Source organism: Mchenga conophoros, linkage group LG20 (assembly GCF_057382185.1).
Source record: "Mchenga conophoros isolate Kocher_MC1m ecotype Shallow Benthic linkage group LG20, M_conophoros_male_GT1.1, whole genome shotgun sequence".
NCBI classification, from domain to species: domain Eukaryota; kingdom Metazoa; phylum Chordata; class Actinopteri; order Cichliformes; family Cichlidae; genus Mchenga; species Mchenga conophoros.
Window position 1 is genome coordinate 36,971,129 of NC_140545.1, and position 21,324 is coordinate 36,992,452.

The 21,324-nt window shown below is 44.9% G+C and overlaps 1 protein-coding gene across 1 annotated transcript; it reads right to left on the reverse strand.

Moving 5' to 3' along the window:
* Positions 1-12,643: 12,643 nt before the first annotated feature.
* LOC146551379 (ras-related protein Rab-29-like) lies at positions 12,644-17,566 on the reverse strand. The gene is made up of 5 exons (XM_085259379.1): positions 17,183-17,566; positions 15,693-15,764; positions 15,043-15,224; positions 14,789-14,910; positions 12,644-13,411 (listed from the first exon to the last, which is right to left on the reverse strand). The coding sequence occupies exons 1-5, from the start codon at positions 17,298-17,300 to the stop codon at positions 13,282-13,284; spliced, it is 624 nt and encodes a 207-aa protein (XP_085115505.1). The 5' UTR covers positions 17,301-17,566; the 3' UTR covers positions 12,644-13,281.
* Between the last annotated feature and the right edge of the window lie 3,758 nt (positions 17,567-21,324).

The following is a 21,324-nucleotide window of genomic DNA, read 5'->3' on the forward strand; positions in this document are numbered from 1 at the left end:
CGACGACCCCACCTTCTTTGGAAACTTGGAATGCAAAATTAGTGATATGGGCGACTACCCAATCCTGATAGCAGGGGACTTCAATTTGGTCATGGATGATATACTGGATCGAAGCACTCCCTCACAGCGACACTCTAGATCAGCTTCGGTCGCTATAAAAATGTGTAGGACCTTGGGTTTGGTGGACGTATGGAGAGTATTCAACCCATCCACCAGAGATTACACCTTTTATTCTGCCCCCCACAACACTCTGTCAAGAATAGATTATTTTCTTGTGTCAAATTCTATCATGCCCTCAGCAATGTCCTGCTCTATTGGTAGTATACGCGTTTCTGACCACGCCTCGGTGCTCCTGCATCTGAGCTCATTTGGTACCCCCCCAAGTCTCCCAGATGGAGGCTAAACTCAACCCTTTTACATGATCCCAACTTTTTCCACTCCTTGAGAGAGCAGATCAATTCTTATATAGAAATTAACCTCTCTACAGCTCCCAGTGCGGGTGTAGCATGGGAAGCTTTGAAAGCCTTTATTAGAGGGTTCATCATCCAGCATGCCTCATATAAGAAAAGAACTGCTCTGTCCAAGCAGATAGACCTGGAGAGGAAGATTGCCATAGCTGAAGCCGCTTTTAAGGCAGACATGAGCTCGGCAAATCTGACCCACCTAACTAGACTTAAATATGAGTTTAACTCAATTTTGACTCAGAAAATGGAGTTTTCTCTATTTCGGGCAGAAATGCTTCGAAGATGGAGATAAACCTGGCAAACTGCTTGCAAGATATATTAAACAAAAAGAAGCTCAGACTATCATAGCAGCAATTAGAGCACAGGATGGCACTATGGTGTCAAAACCCTCTGAAGTGAATGAAGCCTTCAGAGATTTCTATATGCAACTCTACTCCTCAGAAATACAAGCAGACTCTCAAGAAATTAACAGTTTTCTCTCCCCCCTCAACCTCCCAACTCTCTCTAGGACACAGGTGGACTCCCTGGACGCCCCATTTTCAAAGGAAGAGATCTTAAGGGTAATCAAAGATCTCCCAATTGACAAGGCCCCTGGGTTGGATGGGTTTACAGCAGAGTTTTACAGGAACTTTGCAGATGAGCTCTTCCCTTTACTCCTGCAAATGTTTGAGGAGGCCCTGGATAAGGGCAGCCTGCCACCAACACTGTCAGAGGCACTTATTTCCCTTGTCTTAAAGAAAAACAAAGACCCACTTGACTGTAAGAGTTACAGACCAATAAGCTTGATCAATTGCGATTGCAAAATTTTAGCCAAGTTACTAGCAACCAGATTAGATAAGGTCATGACTTACTTAATACACCCCGACCAAGTTGGTTTTATTCGGACTCGCTGCTCTGCCGATAATATTAGACGCCTAATTGATATTATGTGGGCAACCCAGAATAAATCCCCTACGGGGGACTTTTCTCCAGCTATAGCCCTCTCCCTGGATGCAGAGAAAGCATTCGACAGGGTGGAGTGGCGTTTTCTATTTTGTGTAATGGAAGCATTTGGCTTTGGCCCAAAATTCATAAGGTGGGTCAAACTTCTCTACAACAATCCGAGAGCATCAATACTAACGAACCGTATTATATCACAGTCCTTCGACCTCCACAGGGGTACAAGACAGGACTGCCCACTGAGTCCTCTGCTTTTTGCTTTAGCTTTAGAGCCTCTGGCAGCGACAATACGTAGAGACCCTGATTTTCCAGGTATCCAGGTCCACAATAATAATCACAAGTTGATGCTCTATGCTGATGACGGCCTGGTCCTAATATCACAGCCTGAACGATCTCTACCTGCTCTCTTAAGAATTATTAACCGGTTCTCTAATATATCAGGATATAGAGTAAATTGGTCAAAGTCTGAAGCGCTCCCTCTGACAGCCTTCTGCCCCAAAACCCTGTTCCAGCTGGGGGATTTCAGCTGGCCTCAGACTGGTATTAAATACTTAGGCATTACATTCCCCCGTTTGTTATACAACATAGTTCAGGCTAGTTTTGAAACTCTATTGGACAAGTTCAGAACCGACATAAGTAGATGGTCCCCTTTGTTCCTCACCCTTTGGGGTAAAGTTAACATCATCAAAATGAATTGTGCTCCAAAATTTAATTACCTACTACAAACACTCCCGCTAAAAATCCCATCAAAATATTTCCATCAATTTGACAGATTATGCAACCAATTCATATGGAACAACAGACGCCCTAGAATAAAGCTTAAAAAGCTACAGCAGCCAGTGGAGTCGGGAGGCCTGGGGGTCCCAAATCTACTATTTTACCATTATGCTTTCAGTCTGAGACACATGGTTCACTGGCCCTCCCTCCAGAACGAGCCCCCCCATGGCTTAGTCTGGAGAGTACTTTGTGCTCACCACTCCCTCCGATGCACATTTTAACCACCAAGCTCCCACCAGATATACAAACCCACCCCATTCTTTCTTTCCTGCAGACGGTCTGGAAGAAGGTGGCCTTGCTACTAAATTTTAACTCCCACCTTCATACTGAGGCTTTCATATGGCTCAATCCCAAACTCTGCATTAATAAGTTTCCGTTTTTCTGGAGACTGTGGGTCCAGAGAGGGATACTTGTTCTCGGAGACCTGTATCAGGGGAGGATTCTCAAGTCCTTCAACGACCTTAAAGCACAGTTTCAGTTGCCATAAAGTCAGTTTTGGAGGTACTTGCAGCTCCGGCACTTATTGCTCAAAACCTTTGGTTCCTCCTCCACACCACCTCCAAATATTGAATATCTCAGCTACATCAAAAAAATCTTTGGGGGGGGGGTCGTGAAGTCTCTAAATATTACTCAATGCTTGTTACGGGCACGAGTAAAGGACTACCTGCCCTCCGGTTAGCTTGGGAATCTGACCTTGGTGTGGCTTTTACAGATCAGGAATGGACTGCAATGTTGCAGAATAGTAAAAAGGTGTCCAGGGAACTTAGAACGAGACTAATCCAATTTAAATTACTACACCGAATTTACTGGTCGCCACACAGACTGTATAGGGCGAACCTCATTCAGTCCCCTGAATGCTGGAGATGTCAGACTGGGGTAGGCACATTGACCCATATGATTTGGAGCTGTCCTAAAACCCAAATCTTTTGGACTGAGATACATGACTTTATCAAATCAACCATACGATGGGATATTCCTTTTTCACCAAGACTATTTGTTTTGGGAGACCCATCACTCCTTAACTATGCTCCACCTAAGGCTGCATTGATGCTGGGGCGTAAACTCATTATCTCCCAGTGGAAGGCCCCTTCCACCCCACCTGTCTCTGTATGGCATATTCAACTAGGGAGACTTGCTGCACTAGAACAACTCTCATACAGGCTCCTGAATAAAGTGGAGAGTTTCCATCTGAAGTGGGATCCATATCTGTCCAGAATAAAACGAACAGACTAGACCCTAGAGTGGGACAGTCATTGGAATTCTGATGAAGCACTCTCAGGGATGTCAGAGTGTGGCATGCAGTAAGACCCACATAGTCAAAGGCTGGCTGTTTTTGTTTTGTTCCTTTCGTGTTTTTTTTTTTGTTTGTTGTTGTTGTTGTTTTTTTTTTCCATGCTTTTGTTTATCTCTTGCTTTGTTTGCCCCCCTCATTTTGGTTTGGTATTCTCTACTGTTCTGCTGCTATGCTGATGTTTTTTTATGTGATGTAATCTGTCTCCGCAGTGGACTGTAGTGTTCTAAAAGTACAATAAAATATTAATCACAAAAAAAAATGTAATCTACATGATACAGTGCCCGTGCAATAAAATATACACAGGAGAAACATCGCGCCCGCTGAAAGATCGAATTAATGAACACAAAAGTTCGATCAAGAGGAGTGATCGAACCAGCCCTGTTGCAAGACGCTCCAATGATAAACATCCATATTCCCCATTATTTTTTCTAGGCATTGAAGCCATTAAACTAAACCAAAGAGGTGGTCATATTAATTTTATCCAGACAAAAAGAGAAGCATTTTGCATGCTCCACTTTAAGAGTCTGCACCCCAGAGGTATGAATGAGGACTTTTCTATCAATGAGTTTTTGTGAACTGAACCTTTTTTATTTTTTATGTTTTTATTCTAATTTTATCAGTTAAATTGTTCTCACACGGGTAATGTTTATTTAATTAATTGTATTTATTTTTTCAGCCAAAGAAGGAGTAGCATCTACATCTCATCTTAAGTCTACATTTTAGAGACATAAATTAGGACCTTTTAACAAATATGTTCCCATGTGATGATGTCCTCTTGTTTTTAATTCAACTGCTGGCCCAACCTCCTTTTATTATTAAATACTGCCCTTTGTCCCCCCCCCCCCCCCCCCCTTTTCTTTTGTACAGTCATAGTATTATTATGTATTTTGCGCATGTGTTTTTTTGAGATAGGTGGGGGTCATGTCTCCTCCCCTTGCCCTCATCATTAATGATCTAGTCCAGTATTTACTATTAACCAATTAACCAATACCTACCTGTTATATGTCAGCTGATCTATCTATGAAGTTTTGATTGGTTAATTTGAATTTTTTTCTGTTTCCTGTAACAGGTGACAGAAGACAAGTCAAGAAAAGGACAAGCCCTCAGGGACCATTTAGGCTTGCAACTTATTGCCTTGTTTGGAAGGTGTGATAGAAAAAGGAACTTCTTTGTCTAATTTTAGGGGTTTAAGATTGACCATTTACTGTAACTGACAGAGGTGGGACCAAGTCATTGTTTTGCAAGTCTCAAGTAAGTCTCAAGTAATGTCAGGCAAGTCAGAGTCGAGTCTCAAGTCACTGGTGTAAAAGTCCGAGTCAAGTCACAAGTCTGAAACTTTGAATTTCAAGTCCTTTCGAGTCTTTAAAAAAAAAAACGAAAAAAAGCATGTTGCAGTTATGCTAAATGTAAATATTAGACCATGTAATTTTTTAATCTGTGTTTTTCTCAACACATGACAAAATAGTGAACTTAGAAAATATACACAAATTGTGAAATTGCACCTCTTTAAAATGCAGCTCAATTAAACCTAGCTCCAAGAATAATTTTCACCGACAGTTCTGAGATAAGCTGCATGTTATTCTTGGATGCGGTTGTAGGACCGGCTTTAAAATCGCATGACAAAAATATCATACACATTAAAAAAACTGTATCACCAACGTAGCCTGGACAACATTTGCTAGTTAGATGAAGTCAGCTATCTCATCTTAGCATATTTATATGCATATTTATAATCATACGGTTCTTGGAGTGAGCGCATACACTCATGAAGTTTAGTAACTTCCGGTCACTGCAACAAGCCCAGGTACAGTTTACCGACGGATGGGTGCAGGACCTTGAAATGCACCGTGTAGAAAGTAAAGACCATCGTACATATCATAAGTTTACCAGTCTCACAAATCGTCGTCATAAATACACATTCGTTAACCGTTTATTAATAGGACCTTTGAGCTCAACGGTAATTAATTAGTAGTGGAAATAATTTCTGGTAGCATCACAGAAATGTAGCAGTGACAATAATATTGTATGCTGTAATCGTACTGGGCAATTAGTGATACAAAAAACCTGTTTTATCCTGTGAATAAAAGTATATGTTTTTGTCAATGTACCATAATAACAGAAGCGAAACGCAATATTGTGTCAGGACAATTCACTATTTATGCACAATAATTAAAGGAGCATAGCGCGACAATTTCTGTTCAGCGCCAGACTTGCTTGTAACCTATATCACTAATTATGTTATGAAAATGACGTATTAACTACTAAAAAACACTGACCTTCGTGTAAATGCTTGGAGCAGACTAACCTGTGAGCTGGAGGGTTCTGGGACGTTATATTTGATCTTTGAATGGCTGCAATCCAGACCATCCGTCGCGTCTTTGTCACTTCGGAAACATGGCTCGAACAATTTCTCTTCAACGACGTAATCCGATAACAACCGATCTCTTTACCCGTCGGCTTCCCGTGGCTGTCATGCGACCGGCTATTGCAGTTAATAATACAACAGCTTCTTGACATTTTTGTGTTTCTTTTTATCGCTGTATAACTGATTTCAATTGAAAGCCTGCGTGCGCTAGTACCGCTTGCCACGAGTTCCCAGAATCCTTTGCGGTTCTACCCGTGAATGACGTCACATTTTCAATCTCTATATAATATGCATGCTAAATTTTATATTTGGGGTAAAATATCAAGTCTTTTCAAGTAAACCGGTTCAAGTCCAATTCAAGTCCCAAGTCATTGGTGTAAAAGTCCAAGTCAAGTCACAGTCTTACAACATTTTTTCAAGTCAAGTCTAAAGTCATAAAATTAATGACTCGAGTCTGACTCGAGTCCAAGTCATGTGACTCGAGTCCACACCTCTGGTAACTGATGCATATCATGTTCATTTGTGACGCATGAAGGGGCGTAACCCTGATGAATGAAACCATTCTGAATTGAGCTGTTCGGGGAAGATCGATGCTGGTGTTGCAGTATACATCTTCCCACGCGTGTACTCAATAAACCATTGTTTGACTGAACTTTTCCGAACCCGTAACAGCCACAAACTGAAACGCGTTGGTCAATTATTAAAGTTGTTCATCTTCCCTTAAGTGTTGCTGGAGTTCTTGCATTGTGAATTCTTTCATCCTCTCCATGCACCTTGGAAGTAGCTGAAGTTGTGCCAGAAATCGTTGCTGCTAATGCATAAAGCCCCAGATGTGTGCACTGCAGCCTCTATAACCCTCTAATAAACTGTACTTCAGCTGCAGTCTGCTGCCTGTGTGGGCTTGTTTACATACACCTTGTCATGTGACGATGAGCAGGATGACACCTGTGCATTCAGTGCATTGGGCCGGGTCACTGCACAATATAGGCCATAATTATCAGCTCCAGTATTTGGGGCTCTCAGAAGCCTCCTGCAGCCCAGCCACCTGAATATGTGGGGCGAGGCGACCTGTCCATGAAGCCATGATGAATCCTCTGCGACCATGTAAAATGGGCGAAAGCATCTTTAGCAGGGCCCCCTCAGTGAGAGGAGGAGAAAAGCGCTCTCAACACTGTGTCCATTAACGGCTAAAGAGCCCCTCTGAGGAGCCTGGTACTGCCCCCCCCCTGCTGTGAGCTGTGGGGTGGCCATGACAGGCTGACACACAGACAGGAGCTCCATCTGTCCAACATTCGGCCTCCTCTCTGAGGGTTTCCAGCTCTGAGCTCAGAGCTCACTGGTGAATATTAACGCCTCCAGTGACGGGGAAACATTTAAAGTGTGTTTAATCAGTTACAGAAACCTCACACTGACTGCAGACCGTCACATTGCCTCCTGATTTATGACAAACCAAAGCTGCAGCAGTTTGATTGTTTTTAGAAAGAGGACCGCAGAGAGGGTGGAACAGTAAGCTAAAGGAGCCAAAGGAGAAGATCAGAAGGAAGGATAATAATCACACGCTAATAAGAGCAGGAGGAAGACGAAAGGAGGGAAGAAAACCACACAACAAACCTTCAAAATAAAACAGGAAGTAAAAAATAGACTGTGAAAACATAAATGAATCTTCTGGGTCTGAACAATGAAATTTTTTTTTCTTTTTTTTTTGCCTGTCCCGTTTGGCTCTTTTGCATCAGAATTGTTGTCTTTGTTGGGCATCAAAGAAAGATGCCCAACGGATTTACTTTACCAAACTGACCATCCCAGCCTTGCCGTAATGGTCCATTTGATTCACCTTTTATTGTTTATTTTATTTTCACTTACTGAATACGGGACAGACTTGACTGGAGGAAAGAAGGGGAGAAAGAAAGAGGGAAAGAGAAACAGCTGAGAAGAGGGACGGGGGAGAAGGGCAAAAAAACAAAAACCAACAGAATGAGCAGAAAAAAAAAAAAAGAAAATGCATCTATCGATCACCTGGATCACCTGCTGAGAAAGAAAAAAGAAAACAAGCAGAAGAGAACAAGAGTAATAGAATAAACAACATCACAATGATATAGGGCTTTGGAGCGTGATGTCACGGGGGTGGGCGTGGAAAGGATTTTGGCCCGATCCGCCATTTTGGGGGTCTAAGTAAGGAGCCAAAGCATAGCCATGGTTCGTACTTGCTGTGTGGTCGGCTGCAATGTTCGATCTTACGACCTGCACGGGAATAAGTTTGGATTGTCTTTTTATGCTTTCTCAACCTGGAAGCAACATGAAGGAGCTCATGTATCGGATGTTACCAAACGAAGGCGTCCAGCCTGGATAGCAGCCGTGAGACGAGCTGATATCAAGTTCTGTTACGTCTCCAGATATCAGCTGGTGTGCTCAAGACATTTTCATTCCGGTAAGTTCTAAATATGTTCACATCACACTTTATAGCTGAATAATATCATCGTTGGTGGTCTCGGAAGTTATAGAAATTGCGATCAAACATCAAATGGAGTGACTTTGCAGACACATGTGCTATGTAAAGATTCGCAGGAGGAGACAGGGAGGACACAAATTGGCGTTAATAATTTGCCCGATTATCAATGTGTTAATTTGCATCTACTTTACAATTATGGCCATATAATATGATAACGATATTTTAGCAGTTCAATGATAAATGTGTAACATTAATTATGGTGGGGGGTGGAAAATGGCTATTTCACTCGATGCACTCCAGCTGACTTACTTTGACGACGTACTCAGAGTTTGGCGGCTTGAAAATAGCCAAATCTTGCACCCAGCCATTTGTAAATTGGATGTGCGCCTCCAGTGACTTGTAATTACGAAACTGGTTTGCTGTGTAAGCGCTTACTCCACAAACAAGATAGGTGAAGATATCGGGGTAGGACAGTGGCGGGAGGTCGTCTGGGTCTTTACTCCACTGCCGTATGTCGTATGGGTCCAGATTTGCGATGCACTCTATTTTTTTTCAAATACCGCTGCTTCGCCTCTGGACGCAATCGGTCTCTATACCGTCCGTTTTCTTTTGAGCTGCTTTTAAACATGTTTCTTGTCGTCGTCGCCGTTCCAACAGTGAGTTTGTTTGGATCGTAGACCCCGAAAATGGCGCCGCGCTCCCACAATGCATTGCGGCGTGACGTCAACTCCAAAGCCCTATATGGGAATATGACCGTAAATACTAAATATTAAACATTATTGTGCAGCACATAAGATCAACAGAACACAGTGTGCTTTGAGGTAGGAGCCAAAAAGGGTGTAGTTTGTGGGTGTGATCACCCGTGTGTACACCTGTGAGCATGGACGCGCTTGTATTTAAAAGGTTCCTTCATGTAATGATCTGTTAGAGGGTGTGGGGGGGCCACAGCCCCGTCCTCCAGGGCATGAAGCAGGTATGGAGGAGATCAAAACTCCAGACATCCAGAGGCCCCCAGAACACAAGAGACCAAGGAAGACCAACAGAGGGGCAGCCGCGCCACTGTCCCAGAAAGAGCTGAGGAGAGTCCCAGATGAGGGCTCACTCAGCAGCCGCGGAGCAGAAGCCAGGGGGAGTTGCAGTGACGCGCCCGTGAGCTCCGCCGGCAGCCAGCCGTGCCTGAGTGACCGAGCCCCAGGCCGAGAGGCCAGGGGCACCCCACCTCCGAAGTGGCCCGAGCGAGCCCCAGGCTCCAGGCCCCGATAAGCGGCCGCCAAGGAGTGAGCCGGTGTGTACCTGGACGCCCACCCCCGGACACAAAGAACCACCAACGCACCGACACCCGAGGGAGTCCGCCACTGGCAGGGGAAGTGGTGGTAGGGGGAGATAGGCCTCCAAACCTTGGAGGGCCTGAGATGTCCCCAGAGAGGTGGCGTCTGATACCCAACCTGACATATAGACACAGACATACAGGCACACACAGACACAAACATCCATTCCCACCCTCATGCTCTCATATGCACTTACTCCACACTCAACCAACGTGGAGACAGACATAAAGAGACGCTGTACACACGATCACACTCCCCAAGCGTACTCTACAAACCGGGTCTAGGTACCCTTGCCCCTGGAGGGGGAACTGCACCCAGACCCAGGTGGTGTTTCCCTTTTCCCTGCGGTGGGGGGAGGCAGACCGCCCCGACTCCGCAGCAGCAGGGAGGCTCCACACTCCAGACCGCAGTCGGACGGCCAACTCCTCCTCCTAGCCCCCCTGCTCCAGCAGGTCGCAGAGAACGGGGGTGAGAGAAGACTCCAAACCTCCCTCCACCCGCTCATTGTAGTGTTGATGCATGTGTGTTCTAAGGTGCATTTAAAACCCAGGAGGGCATGGAGCTACCTGCCAGAGAGCAGCAGGTAAGCGCATGGTCCCTCCTGCTAGCCCTCAATGTCTACGTGTATTTAAAATTGAGAGGTGGGCAACGATGCCAGGGGTGGGGTGTACACCCTGATGGTAATTTGGACTCCGTGTATCGTGCCCACCCCCAAGATCCTATATGTATGTGTAATGAGAGTGTGAGTAATGTGAATGTCTAAGTTGTGGGATAAAATTGAGGCAGAGGCAGCCAGAAGGGGACGGGGGATGGGGGGGGGGGGGGGGGGTAGCCTCCCCTGGTGACATACCCCTACTCCAAGGCCCTGCATGTGTGGGTGGTTGTGGTGGAGCGGGAAGAGGGAGGCAACTGGAGATGGGGTGGGAAGGAAGGGAGGGGCAAGTGACCCCTCCCCCGCTGACCCCAGTAGGCACCCCCATACTCCGCGACCCGGAGTATGGGGGTGCCGAACAATGAAATCTTAAAGCTGCAGGATGCTAATAGCTGTGGTTCCACCTTTATGGCTTCTGCGTCGCTTTCCACTGCTGTTCAGATTTAGAACCTAAAAACTACCTGAAACCCAGTTCAGGAGCTAAAAACGACCCGCACGACCAAGCAGCAGGTATATCATCACCTTGATGTCCACCTTTGTTGTATCGCACATGCGAGACGTGTTGCTATGACAACAGCCACACACGTTAGGTAGTACCAGATTGTAATGGAAAACCAGTCGATCCAAGCATACAGGAAAAGGAGCAGATCATTGTTGGACTCTTCAGCTAAACCCAAAGACAGGTCAAAAACATGGAAAGAAAAACTTTATACTTCGATAGAATTAAACCATCTCAAAGATTCTGACTCTGGAATTAAATGGTTTTCTCACCGCTATGACGTCCTCACGCCTAACGTGAGAATTCATTTGAGTTGAAAGCCCACTCAGCCAGTGTGATAAGAGAAGACAGCCTTTAGCCTGTATTAGTCCCACAGCTGGAAGTTATAGAAGCTTCCAGGGTTTCTGTTTTCTGCATGTAAAAGATGCATGATGGATCCAACCATGTTTCAACACTTTTCAGCAGTTTCCTTTTATTTCTGGTTGTCGTCTAAACATGCCTGCGATGCAGCTTTTCAGCGGCAACAACAATAACTCTGGACCCAGTCCACTCCTTTTATGCAGGGGAGGCGTGATGAGCTGATTGAGCTCAGGTGTATCAGCTGCAGCCGCCCCACGCCCCGTCACACTGGATGTTTTCTGAGCTCTGTTTAAAAGTGAACCAAAGAGTGCTGGCGATGGAGTCAGTTAGGTCGTCCTGCAGCTGATGGGACATTTTTTGCAGTAGCTTAAAGTTGAAATACTTTAACCTGCATGAATTCAGATGTTATCAATGTTCATCGGGGAAATTTACATTGACTTTATGCATAAATTCAGATGGACTACAACAGCGTGAGGTGGTGAGGGTCTCTTTGAAGCTGAAGTAGTTTATTGATCACGTGGCTGTGGTTTCCTGATATTACTCACTGCAATTGTTTGGGGGATTAAAGTAATTTTACCAAAGCTTAATATGACCATTTTATGAACCTGCTCCAAATCCAAGCTAAGAATTTCTCAGGTTTCTCTGGCTCTCACTGAAACAAATGACACCCTGGGAGGATAAGCCTGATTATCTTTACTTTACTTAGTTGGGTAATCATAAGATGGTATTTGACTTTTTAGCATGTTTATTAATCAGATCTAGAAAAACAGTCCGAAGGCCTTCTTTGAAAAATGTTTCTGTGCTACAACTGGATACAAATGCAGATGACATCAGGTCAGGCAAAAGGAAATACACAAAGCATGCTGGTTATCCTGGAAACCCCCAGAAAGTCCAAATAAGCTCAAAGGAATCAACCTGAGGCACTGAGAAACAGAAGGGAAACACAGGAGGAGGGAAACAGACAGAGGCAGGAAGTAAACAAACTGAAACGCAGAGGGAAGGTAACTGCCAGAGTAAAACAGGTAATGAAACAAGGAGACAACCTGAAAAATAAAAGAAGCTAAAAACTGTCAGCAAGAGTAAAAGTGTAAAAATTCAAAGCAGAATTTCTCGCAGCAGGTCGGAGCTCCCGTGCATGTCCCACTGATGCTGTGCAGCACCCACTCACACACGCCTCGCCGCCAGCACGGGAACGCCACGTGTCGGGACGACTCAGCGTGATGGGAGATGATGGACGGCTGCACCGAGCACGCTCTGCACCTCGTTCTCTCACGATACACTCACCTTCCATGTGCTCCTTCTGGTCCCCACGCCTACGCTGAACGCCACCTTTCCGTGTTCAGCCTCTGCTTCGCATTGCTTACCTGGGTGGCACACCTGCTGATTCCCAAACACGAATTTAACCTTTTCAGTTTAAAAGGTTTGAACCAGACCTTTTCTTTTGTTAGCTCGTGTGCCTCTGCTGGAGGCTGGAGGTGTGTGTCATTCATTATTTAGTATGTCATCATCATTTCACTTCTTTTCTTCGACTTCTTTTACTCTCCAGAGGTTTAGTCAAAGATCAGGTTTGGGTCCCCACCCAGGACTCTCAAACTCATGTGGATCAGGACTGACGAAGCTGAAATGAATAAAGTTAATTGACGAAGGTGTTTAATATGAATGTATGTGAGTGTTTCTGGAGCTTCAATCTCTTAGTTTCCTTCTCTGGGCACCTTGGATGTAGGTGAAGTTGTGGCAGAAGCCTCGACTGTGTTTCTGCTGTGTGAGGCTGGTTTGTTCTCATCAGGGTGCAGCGTACAAACCGCTAAACATGCTAAGGTCATGTGCTGTGTGTTTGAAAAGCTTTTCCTGTTCACCATTGTCTCCAGCACCTTTCCTGTGCTCCCCACTCGGCGTCACGTCATCGGACCTTTAACGTGTCTCACCTGTTTCTGATCACAGCAGTGAAACATATACCCGTGTTTGTCCTTAGTGTTGCTTCTCGCTTTAGGCGAGGCCCGGATCTTTATTTGAACTTGGTTTAATTTACACCTTTAGCTCAAAATGAAACTATTAAAGGTGGGAGAGCCAGAATCAGCTCCGAGACAGTTCACAGTCCTACACTTCACGTGCACATGAAGAGTACTTCCTGCTGTGCTCCGAGTGATGCTCGTGGTTTCAGCAGCAGCCTCGTTCTCCTCCTGAGCTTCTGTTGAACTCTGAGTCCGGGTGAGGATAAACTCGGACTTCAGGTCTGTGAATCGGGTCCATGGTGGACTGAACCGACAGAATCTCCTGCACCAGCATCCTGAAACGCCACAGATTTCACAGCTTTAATGATGTGTTTTCCTGATTGATCAGATTGAATTTTCTGTTTAATACTCTTTTTCTCTCTTGCTTTAGATCTTAGATCTTTGTGTCAAAGGAAAGACGGCCTGGATACCTCAATAATGTTCAAAAACATCTCAGCTGTTTCCAGCCAAAACCACCAAAACCTGCGAGACGATGACCTGGTCAGAAACTCTTTGAGCTGCTCGCTCTGGGCTTCAGTAATTTCAATGATCGGAGAAAACAAGCTGTTGCAGGACGTCCCTCCAACATTCAGAGCATCATCTTTAAAGAATAAAGCCGTCGTTCCATTTAAACCAGGGAAGCAAATATGAAGTTGTTAGCTATTTAAAAGCTAGCAGACAGCTAGCAGTTACAGCTGGCTGTGTCAGTGAAAGAGGCCACGCCCCTAATAATACAAACTGGTGAGTTATAGAAACGCCCCCTCCCCCACAGGTGTTATTGAGGAGGAGGACCTCAGAGGAGCTACAGACATGGCTACGTTCACACTGCAGGCGAAATCAAATCCGATTTTTTTGACCCTACGCGACCCATATCTGATCATGGTGTGACAAATCCGATATTTCCAAATCCGACCTGGGTCACTTTCGTATGTGGTCCTGAATCCGATACATATCTGATGTTTTAGAGAGCGACTGCTGTTTGATGGTCACGTCGCATTAAATCCGTCTTTTACGTCACTGACACAAGACAGACGCCAATTATCAGCGCCGGAGAAGACATCGTGAACGCTTCCTGTCCATCCAGTGAAACTGCTGGGAACAACGTGAACATTTTATTTGTACTGTATAATCTGCAGATTCTGACAGAAATCTGCAGCTATCCTCTAAAACAGCAGTAAGGATCATTATTAGGTTATCTACATTATTATGTAAATAACAAAATAACTTAAAGCAAAAATTGGGAAACATGAGGTCCGAAGTCTTTATATTAAGACCATCAGTCAAACATACTGTTGCTCTGGGTCTAAACAGAGCGCGTTGTGTGTGACGTCTTCTTTTGCGCATGCGGCCGCTTTGAGCGTTCACACTAGAGCGCGTTTGCTGTCACATTTTATTTGTAGTGTGAACGAGCAGACAAAAAAATCTGATTTGATCAAAAAATCTGAATTGAGCATCAAGACCTGCAGAGTGAACGTAGCCTGACTCTTCAGGTTGATTCCAGCTTCAGCAGGTGCTAACATAAGCTAATTTCCTTCTTGCATGTTACATTTTATTGAATAAAACTGCACATAACACAAAACTGAGATGTGGGATTCTACTGGATTGGTCCAGGTTTAACTCTAAATTCCTAAAAATGAATTCTCTGAGCTCTGCCTCTGATGTTCTCTTCCTACCTCGTGGCTTCTCCAACGTTCTTGTTGTCTTTGACTGAAGTCTCCATCCATGTAATGAAGCCGTGGGCTTTGCTGAACTTGTCGATGGTGTCTGCAGAGACAGCCCTGTGAGCGAGGTCGCACTGCAAACAGACCGAAGCAGAAAGACTGAGTTTATAGTCAGGTGACTCACTGCATGTTAGCAGCCTGTGCTCATTAGCCTGAACCTCAAAGCTTCCTGGTGGATCCTTCATTAGCTGGATGCACTCAATCACCTTGTTAGCAACTAGGATGCAGGGGATGGAGTCTCCGTTGGGCAGCATGGCCTTATTGTCCAGGTCCTCTTTCCAGTGGCGACAGCTGGAGAAACTGGAGGAACTGGTGACATCAAACATCACCACACAGCCCAGCGCCCCTTTATAGTAGATCCTGGTCATGGATATGAAACGCTCTTGGCCTGAAGAGACAAGGCAAAGGTCAGTGTGTCACCAATGCATCCATCCATGACCCAGTCAATAATGCAGAGGCGTTAGATATTTTGAATTTAATTTTTATTTTATTTTGAACTATTTTTAATTGCTTTCAGTTTTCTTCCTGTCTGAAAATGTTCAGTTTAGTTTTTTTGTTTCATTATTTGTTTGAGTGTATTGTTGTTAAACAGATTGAAGATGTTCAGTTCAAACACAGCCCTTTATGTCAGGTAGACAAAGCAGTTTCTAAACAGGTGCACCAAAGCCTCCAGAAGCTTGTAGAGCACACTGACTCAAACTTCAAACGTTTGCTGTTGTTCTACCTGCACACCGTGTCATGTCTGCTGGTTTTAATCTTTTTCTCAAGTCGAGTTTTTGTTTTACGTCATTTAACCAGTCTTAGCATCAGCTGACCCACTGAGCTTAAAAAAGCTGAAGCCAAACTTTCTTTGTACCTGCGATGTCCCAGAGTTGCAGTCGGACTTTCTCTTTATCCGACCAGTGCAGCAGCTTAACGGAGAAATCCACTGCAGAAGGAAACAGTCTGTTTTAGAGACGCAGCAAGAGAGAAATGAAACGCCACTGAAGGCACATCTACACAGGAAAATATGAAAATAAACTCAAAGTTTCACTTTGCTTCTTCTGAAGTGAAACCTCTGTGAAATTATTCATTAAGCGCAAAGAAGTGAGAGCTGGTTTCGTCCAGCTGAACCTGCACTCATTCTCAGTTGCTTCCAGGTATGTATAAACATTGAAATTAACAACGTGTCTCATCCTGTAATTATTCATTCAGTATTTTGTACACCTGGGGTCTGAATCAAGTGACTAATCCCCAGTTTCTAATCGTGCAAACAGATTGAAGGCTGTGAAATAATCAGTGATCTCCTCTTCATTTGATTCAACTCGTGCAGAGAGACTGTGAGCCTCATTATCTCCTGGAGCTTTGGTTTAAAAGGAGGAGCGCTCCTGATGTGATGGGTTCAAATGTAGCTGTAGAGACCGGCGGACTGAAGTCGCCAGTCAAAGCAAACCAAAGGACAAAGTCTGAAAATCAACTCCAGCTATTTGTGTAAGAAACAAAGTTTTAGATCATAAAGTTAAAAACAGCCGAGGTCCTGAGATGAAAAATACATTTTGACCTGACGGTGGTGCTAGAGGACAAGTTACAGAGCTCCTTCAACAAAGAGAGAGCAGATTTCTCCTGTTTTGGCTTCCTGTTAAATCCAGAATTCAAAATCCTGCTCCTCACATACAAGGTCTTAAATAATCAGGCCCCATCTTATCTTAATGACCTTGTAGTACCATATCACCCTATTAGAGCACTTCGCTCTCGCTCTGCAGGCCTACTTGTTGTTCCTAGAGTATTTAAAAGTAGAATGGGAGGCAGAGCCTTCAGTTTTCAGGCCCCTCTTCTGTGGAACCAGCTTCCAGTTTGGGAGACATATATAAGTTGAAATGAATTAAATTAAAAACCCACTTTGTGTGTGTATAATAAATATAAGGTCCCTTGAGGAACGGTTTAAAGGGAACTCCCACAGTAAGCAAATTTCCTTGAATAACACGACTTCTCTGAAAAATTTCTAATTCAGGAAGAGGTGAAGGGAACGAGACAATCGTGGTGGGACAGATAAACGTTAAGATCTTTTAAGTCATGATCTGGTGTAACATGAGCCCAAAGCAGGAGCTGTGTGACAGTCTGATGGTTTTTGTTTTCTCAGTCAGGACCAAAGTGGTGGATCCACTTTTATATTCCATCTGTCTTCAGATTTTACATGAACATCAGTCTGCTCCTCTACAATATAAAAACCAGTTTCAGGTTAGTGCCTGCTATTTCTAACATGACTTCTGAAGTTTTCTGATGACCATGCAAAGTCTCAGGGCACCCAAACACACCACGCAGACCCTGCCAATGTTTCAAAGACTCAAAAGAGTAAAGCAGCCCTACCTCCCACCGTCATCTTGTAGGTCTTGTTGAACTGTCCGCTGACGTAGCGATGAACAAAGGAAGACTTGCCGACGTTTCCATCACCGACAATGAGAATTTTCAGAAGGTGCTCCGTCATCGCTGTCCTCCGTCACGCAACAGCAGGTGACAGACCTCAGCACGGAGAGCTCAAAGTTCACACCTCTGCTCAGGAAACACCGTTTATGAGCCAGACACACATTTTACTCACCTCTAACTAAACAACACCACACATACATGTTCTGTGTCCTTAAATTACACCACATTCAAATCTGCCCAGCCTCAAACCCAGAGAGGGGCCAGGCTTACACCTCGAAGCTAACTGTCCAACACTCTGCTGTTTCCTGACAGGAAGTTGCTGCAGGCCATAAATATGAATCAGACACATAAACCACGCCTTTGTGGACGGCGGGCTGTTAGTGACTTCTGTTGGTTTCTGTTGGTTTCATGGCAGTCTGTGATTACCTGGCCGCAGGTAATCACAGCTGTGTTAAGAGTGGGTCTCCTAATCGGAAGGTTGGTGGTTCAATCCCCGGCTGCTCCAGTCTGCATGCCAAATATCCCTGAGCAGGATACCAACCCAAGCTGCTCTCTGATGCGTCTCAGAGCCAAACCACCAACCTTCCGATTAGACCCCGGTTCCTACAACATGTGTCAAGAAGTATTGATCAATGGTTTGATAATAAATCAAATCCGTTTGATAGATTCCTGTTTTTGATTAGATTAGTGCTGGAGTGCCTCAGGGTTCTGTGCTGGGACCAGTACTGATTGCTGTTCTTGTGACACAGCATTTTTATCCATCATTGTCTTTTTTAAACAGTAAGAATACTTGAGCCTGTTTGCTTTTTAAATCTGTAACTAATTTTACTTCAGGAAAAGTTGTGATTAGTTTGGGGGGCTAAACAAAGATGATTTGTTTTTTCAATCACATTAACTTTTGTTTATGTCTAAGTTGTAAGAAATGATTGGGTTTATATTTTAGCACGACGCCAGTGTCCGGCAGCCTCGCCTCTGTCAGTGCTCCCCAGGGCAGCTGTGGCTACAAGGTAGCTGCCATCACCAGTGTGTGAATGTGTGTGTGAATGGGTGCATGCAGTGTAAAGCACTTTGGGGTCCATAGGGACTACGTAAAGCGATATACAAATACAGACCATTTACCATTTACTTCATATTATTAGAAAACACTGCATTTTCTTCCATATTCAAACTGAATGCACTCGGTTACGTTTTTCCTCTGTTGTTGATGCTGTCCCAGCTTTACACAGGACACATAGAGCAACAGTAGACGTAGAACCTGCCTCATCAGCATGTTTCATGCTTCAGCCTGTTTTCAGCAGAAAGTCAAACCTCTCTCATTGGCTGCTTTCTTTTTCACAGGATCCAGCATCGGTGAGGATCTAGCTGACCTGCTGGCAGGAACAATGAAACATTACTGCCAAGGAAAACTACACAGGCTGCGGCATTTCAAAATACAGATGTACTAAAGAGCAGAGCATTGACTGAGAAATGTTACTAACATCAGAGGAATCAGGCTGTGCATCGTAACCAAAGCTGCAGAGTAAACGTGAACCATCAGGACACTTTCATGGAGGCTTCACTGTCCCCACCATCATCTTGGTGATGCAGGGAGAGTTTATCTGCTTTTACTTTGTGGTTCTTCCTTCTCCACCCTCGTCCTGCTGCATCTCCTCTTCATCTTCATCTTCCTGTCTCTGGGCCTTGTGGAGTCGAGTTTGACAGTTATTGGTGGGTGCAGTCGCCATGAAGCAGACTCATCTCTGTGACTCCGTCAGTGTGTTTCCAGCCTTTGTCTTTATCCCAGCAGCAGAAGCAACACAGGGACTTTTTAAGGTTTTGTGTTTAAAACGCTCAGATTGTCTGTGGTGTGGGAGGGTTTCTGTGTTTTTAGCTACAGATGTTTTCATCTGTAACGGATGCTGTATGTGACCTGTTCAGGGTTAGGGTTTGTAGAGTTTCAGGTGTAATTCTTTGAAGGCTCTGATCCTCCCAGCAGGTGTTTGGCTGAATGATGTTTCAGGTGTTCAAACCAGCAGCTCCCACAAAACAGCCGAGCTGCGGATCGACACGGAGGAATCCACGGTGGATCCTGAACGTGACGGATACAAACGGACTGGTCCTTGATTTAGTAATGGAGGCAGGTGAGTGTGGTGACATGCAGGTAAACAGAGGGATGGCGCTCCCCAAAATGGAGTAGAATAGAATAGAATATCTCTTTATTGTCATTGGACACGTACAACAAAATGATGGGTGCTCCACGGCAACTGTGCAGGAATTAAATATAAATAATGAGACGGCAGAATAAAGGACAGACAGGAGAAATACATCTAAAACAACAGAAAGGCACTCGTGGGAGAACAAAGTGAAGGAGGTGTACAAAGGTCTGAGTCTGTGTGTGAGTGACCTGACTGACCTGAGGGCAGCGGGTCAGACAGGTGGTGGACAGGGTGCCTGGCTTACCTGAGACAGGAGGATCTGGCAATGGCCTCTAGGGGTGTCAGAGGGCAGCCGGTGATGTTTTGGCGGGTCAGTGACCCTCTGTGCAGGCTTCCTGTTGCCAGTATTAGCCTCTGAGTACCAAACACCAGGCAGGAGGAGAGCACGCTCAGTTTGTGTTGTTGTGTGAAAGCAGTGCTACACACAGAAACTTAACACAACATGTACCAGGTGTGCTCACACGATCTGCTCACACCATCAGCTGGGATCCAGCAGGTTTCCATCCATGTGACAAACTCTGATTTCTGAAGTAAGCCAACACCAGCTGATTAACTGTGTGTTCTTGACTCTGCAGGAGATCTCTGAGTCCTCACAGTAGAACGACTCTCCACTAGGGATGGGTACCGGTGTCCGGTGCCATGATGGCACCGGTTCTGACATAAACGGTAGTAACCAGACTGAAAAGCAGCGCACATTTCGGTGCTTTTTTTCCCTGAGATGTCATACACTTTGGATCCTAGCGAATCATTTTACGTTTCCGAGGATAGTAGGCGGGGCCAGGTACGTCCGTTCTTTTAGAGCAGAGCTACAGATTAAAAATGTCCAAGGCGAAGCGGTCAAAGTCTGGCTGTACTTCACAGCAAAAGATGCAAACTCAGCAGCAACAAGTGCTTTAAGCTGATACTGTGATACTGTCAAAGGAGGTAACACCTCGAATCTAATGAAACACCTGGCGACGCATAGCGTTTTCTTAAAAGCCGAGAAATGCGCCGTATTTGATAGCTTGCTGCGAGACCTCACACTGAGCACATCTACTGCGGGTGTGGTGCCTGTTATCGGACCCGGAGTTAGCAACATCCCCCAAAAACATGAAGAGGAGAGTCCTGGCCCCTAGCCCTGCCAGTGTAGCAGAAATGATGAGGATGATGATGCAGCAGCAGCCGTTCTTCTCTGCGTGAGTAGCTTAATGTTGTTCGTGTGTAATTTACGTTGAGTAGGCTAACCACGTTATTACATTAATGCATGTAAGGTGAACTAGCAAACATCATCATAGCTACATGCGGCTGTCCTCTTGTTTGATGGCAGATACTCCCTTCACCCTGGCCAAAAAGGCTAAAATGACCAAAGAAAAAGAGGGAAACAGTTAAACATGAGAGGTTTAGGACAAAGTTTGTGTTTTTTCCATTCTTTAAGCACTGCTTCCATCCAAGAGTGATACCATATATGCCCCATAGCTGCAGAAAAGGCTAACATTGTTATCTTTTTACAAAAAACAGCTGAACATGAGAGGTTTTTGGACCAATTTTGTGTTCTCCATTCTTTAAGCACCGTTTGAGCACCGGCACCGTTTCAAAAGTACCGGTTTGGTACTGGTATCGGATAAAACCTAAACGATACCCATCCCTACTCTCCACCTCTGATAGGTCTTCTGGTTAAACCTGGGTTCGGGTCTCTTAGCACTCACAGTTGGCCTGGAGGGCGTGGCACAGGTGGGCGGGTCGCAGTTACTCCTTGAAGGTCATCAGCAGAAACACTCGGCAGAATCTCAGCAGTCGCTCTGATGATTCATTTCTCTTCTGGCTGGGCTTCATTTTCCTCAAACCGGGCACAAGCAGGCAGCAGGTACACCGACAGACCCGACTCTGCTGCTTTATTCAGCTTCAGCGTGA

Coding starts and splice junctions, on each gene's coding strand:
- LOC146551379 (XM_085259379.1), bottom strand. CDS start 17,300: ATGACGGAGCACCTTCTGAAAATTCTCATTGTCGGTGATGGAAACGTC. Junction 14,911..15,042: donor GCATCCTAGTTGCTAACAAG/GTGATTGAGTGC, acceptor GTCTGTTTGCAG/TGCGACCTCGCTCACAGGGC. Junction 13,412..14,788: donor AACGTTGGAGAAGCCACGAG/GTAGGAAGAGAA, acceptor GTGGCGTTTCAG/GATGCTGGTGCAGGAGATTC.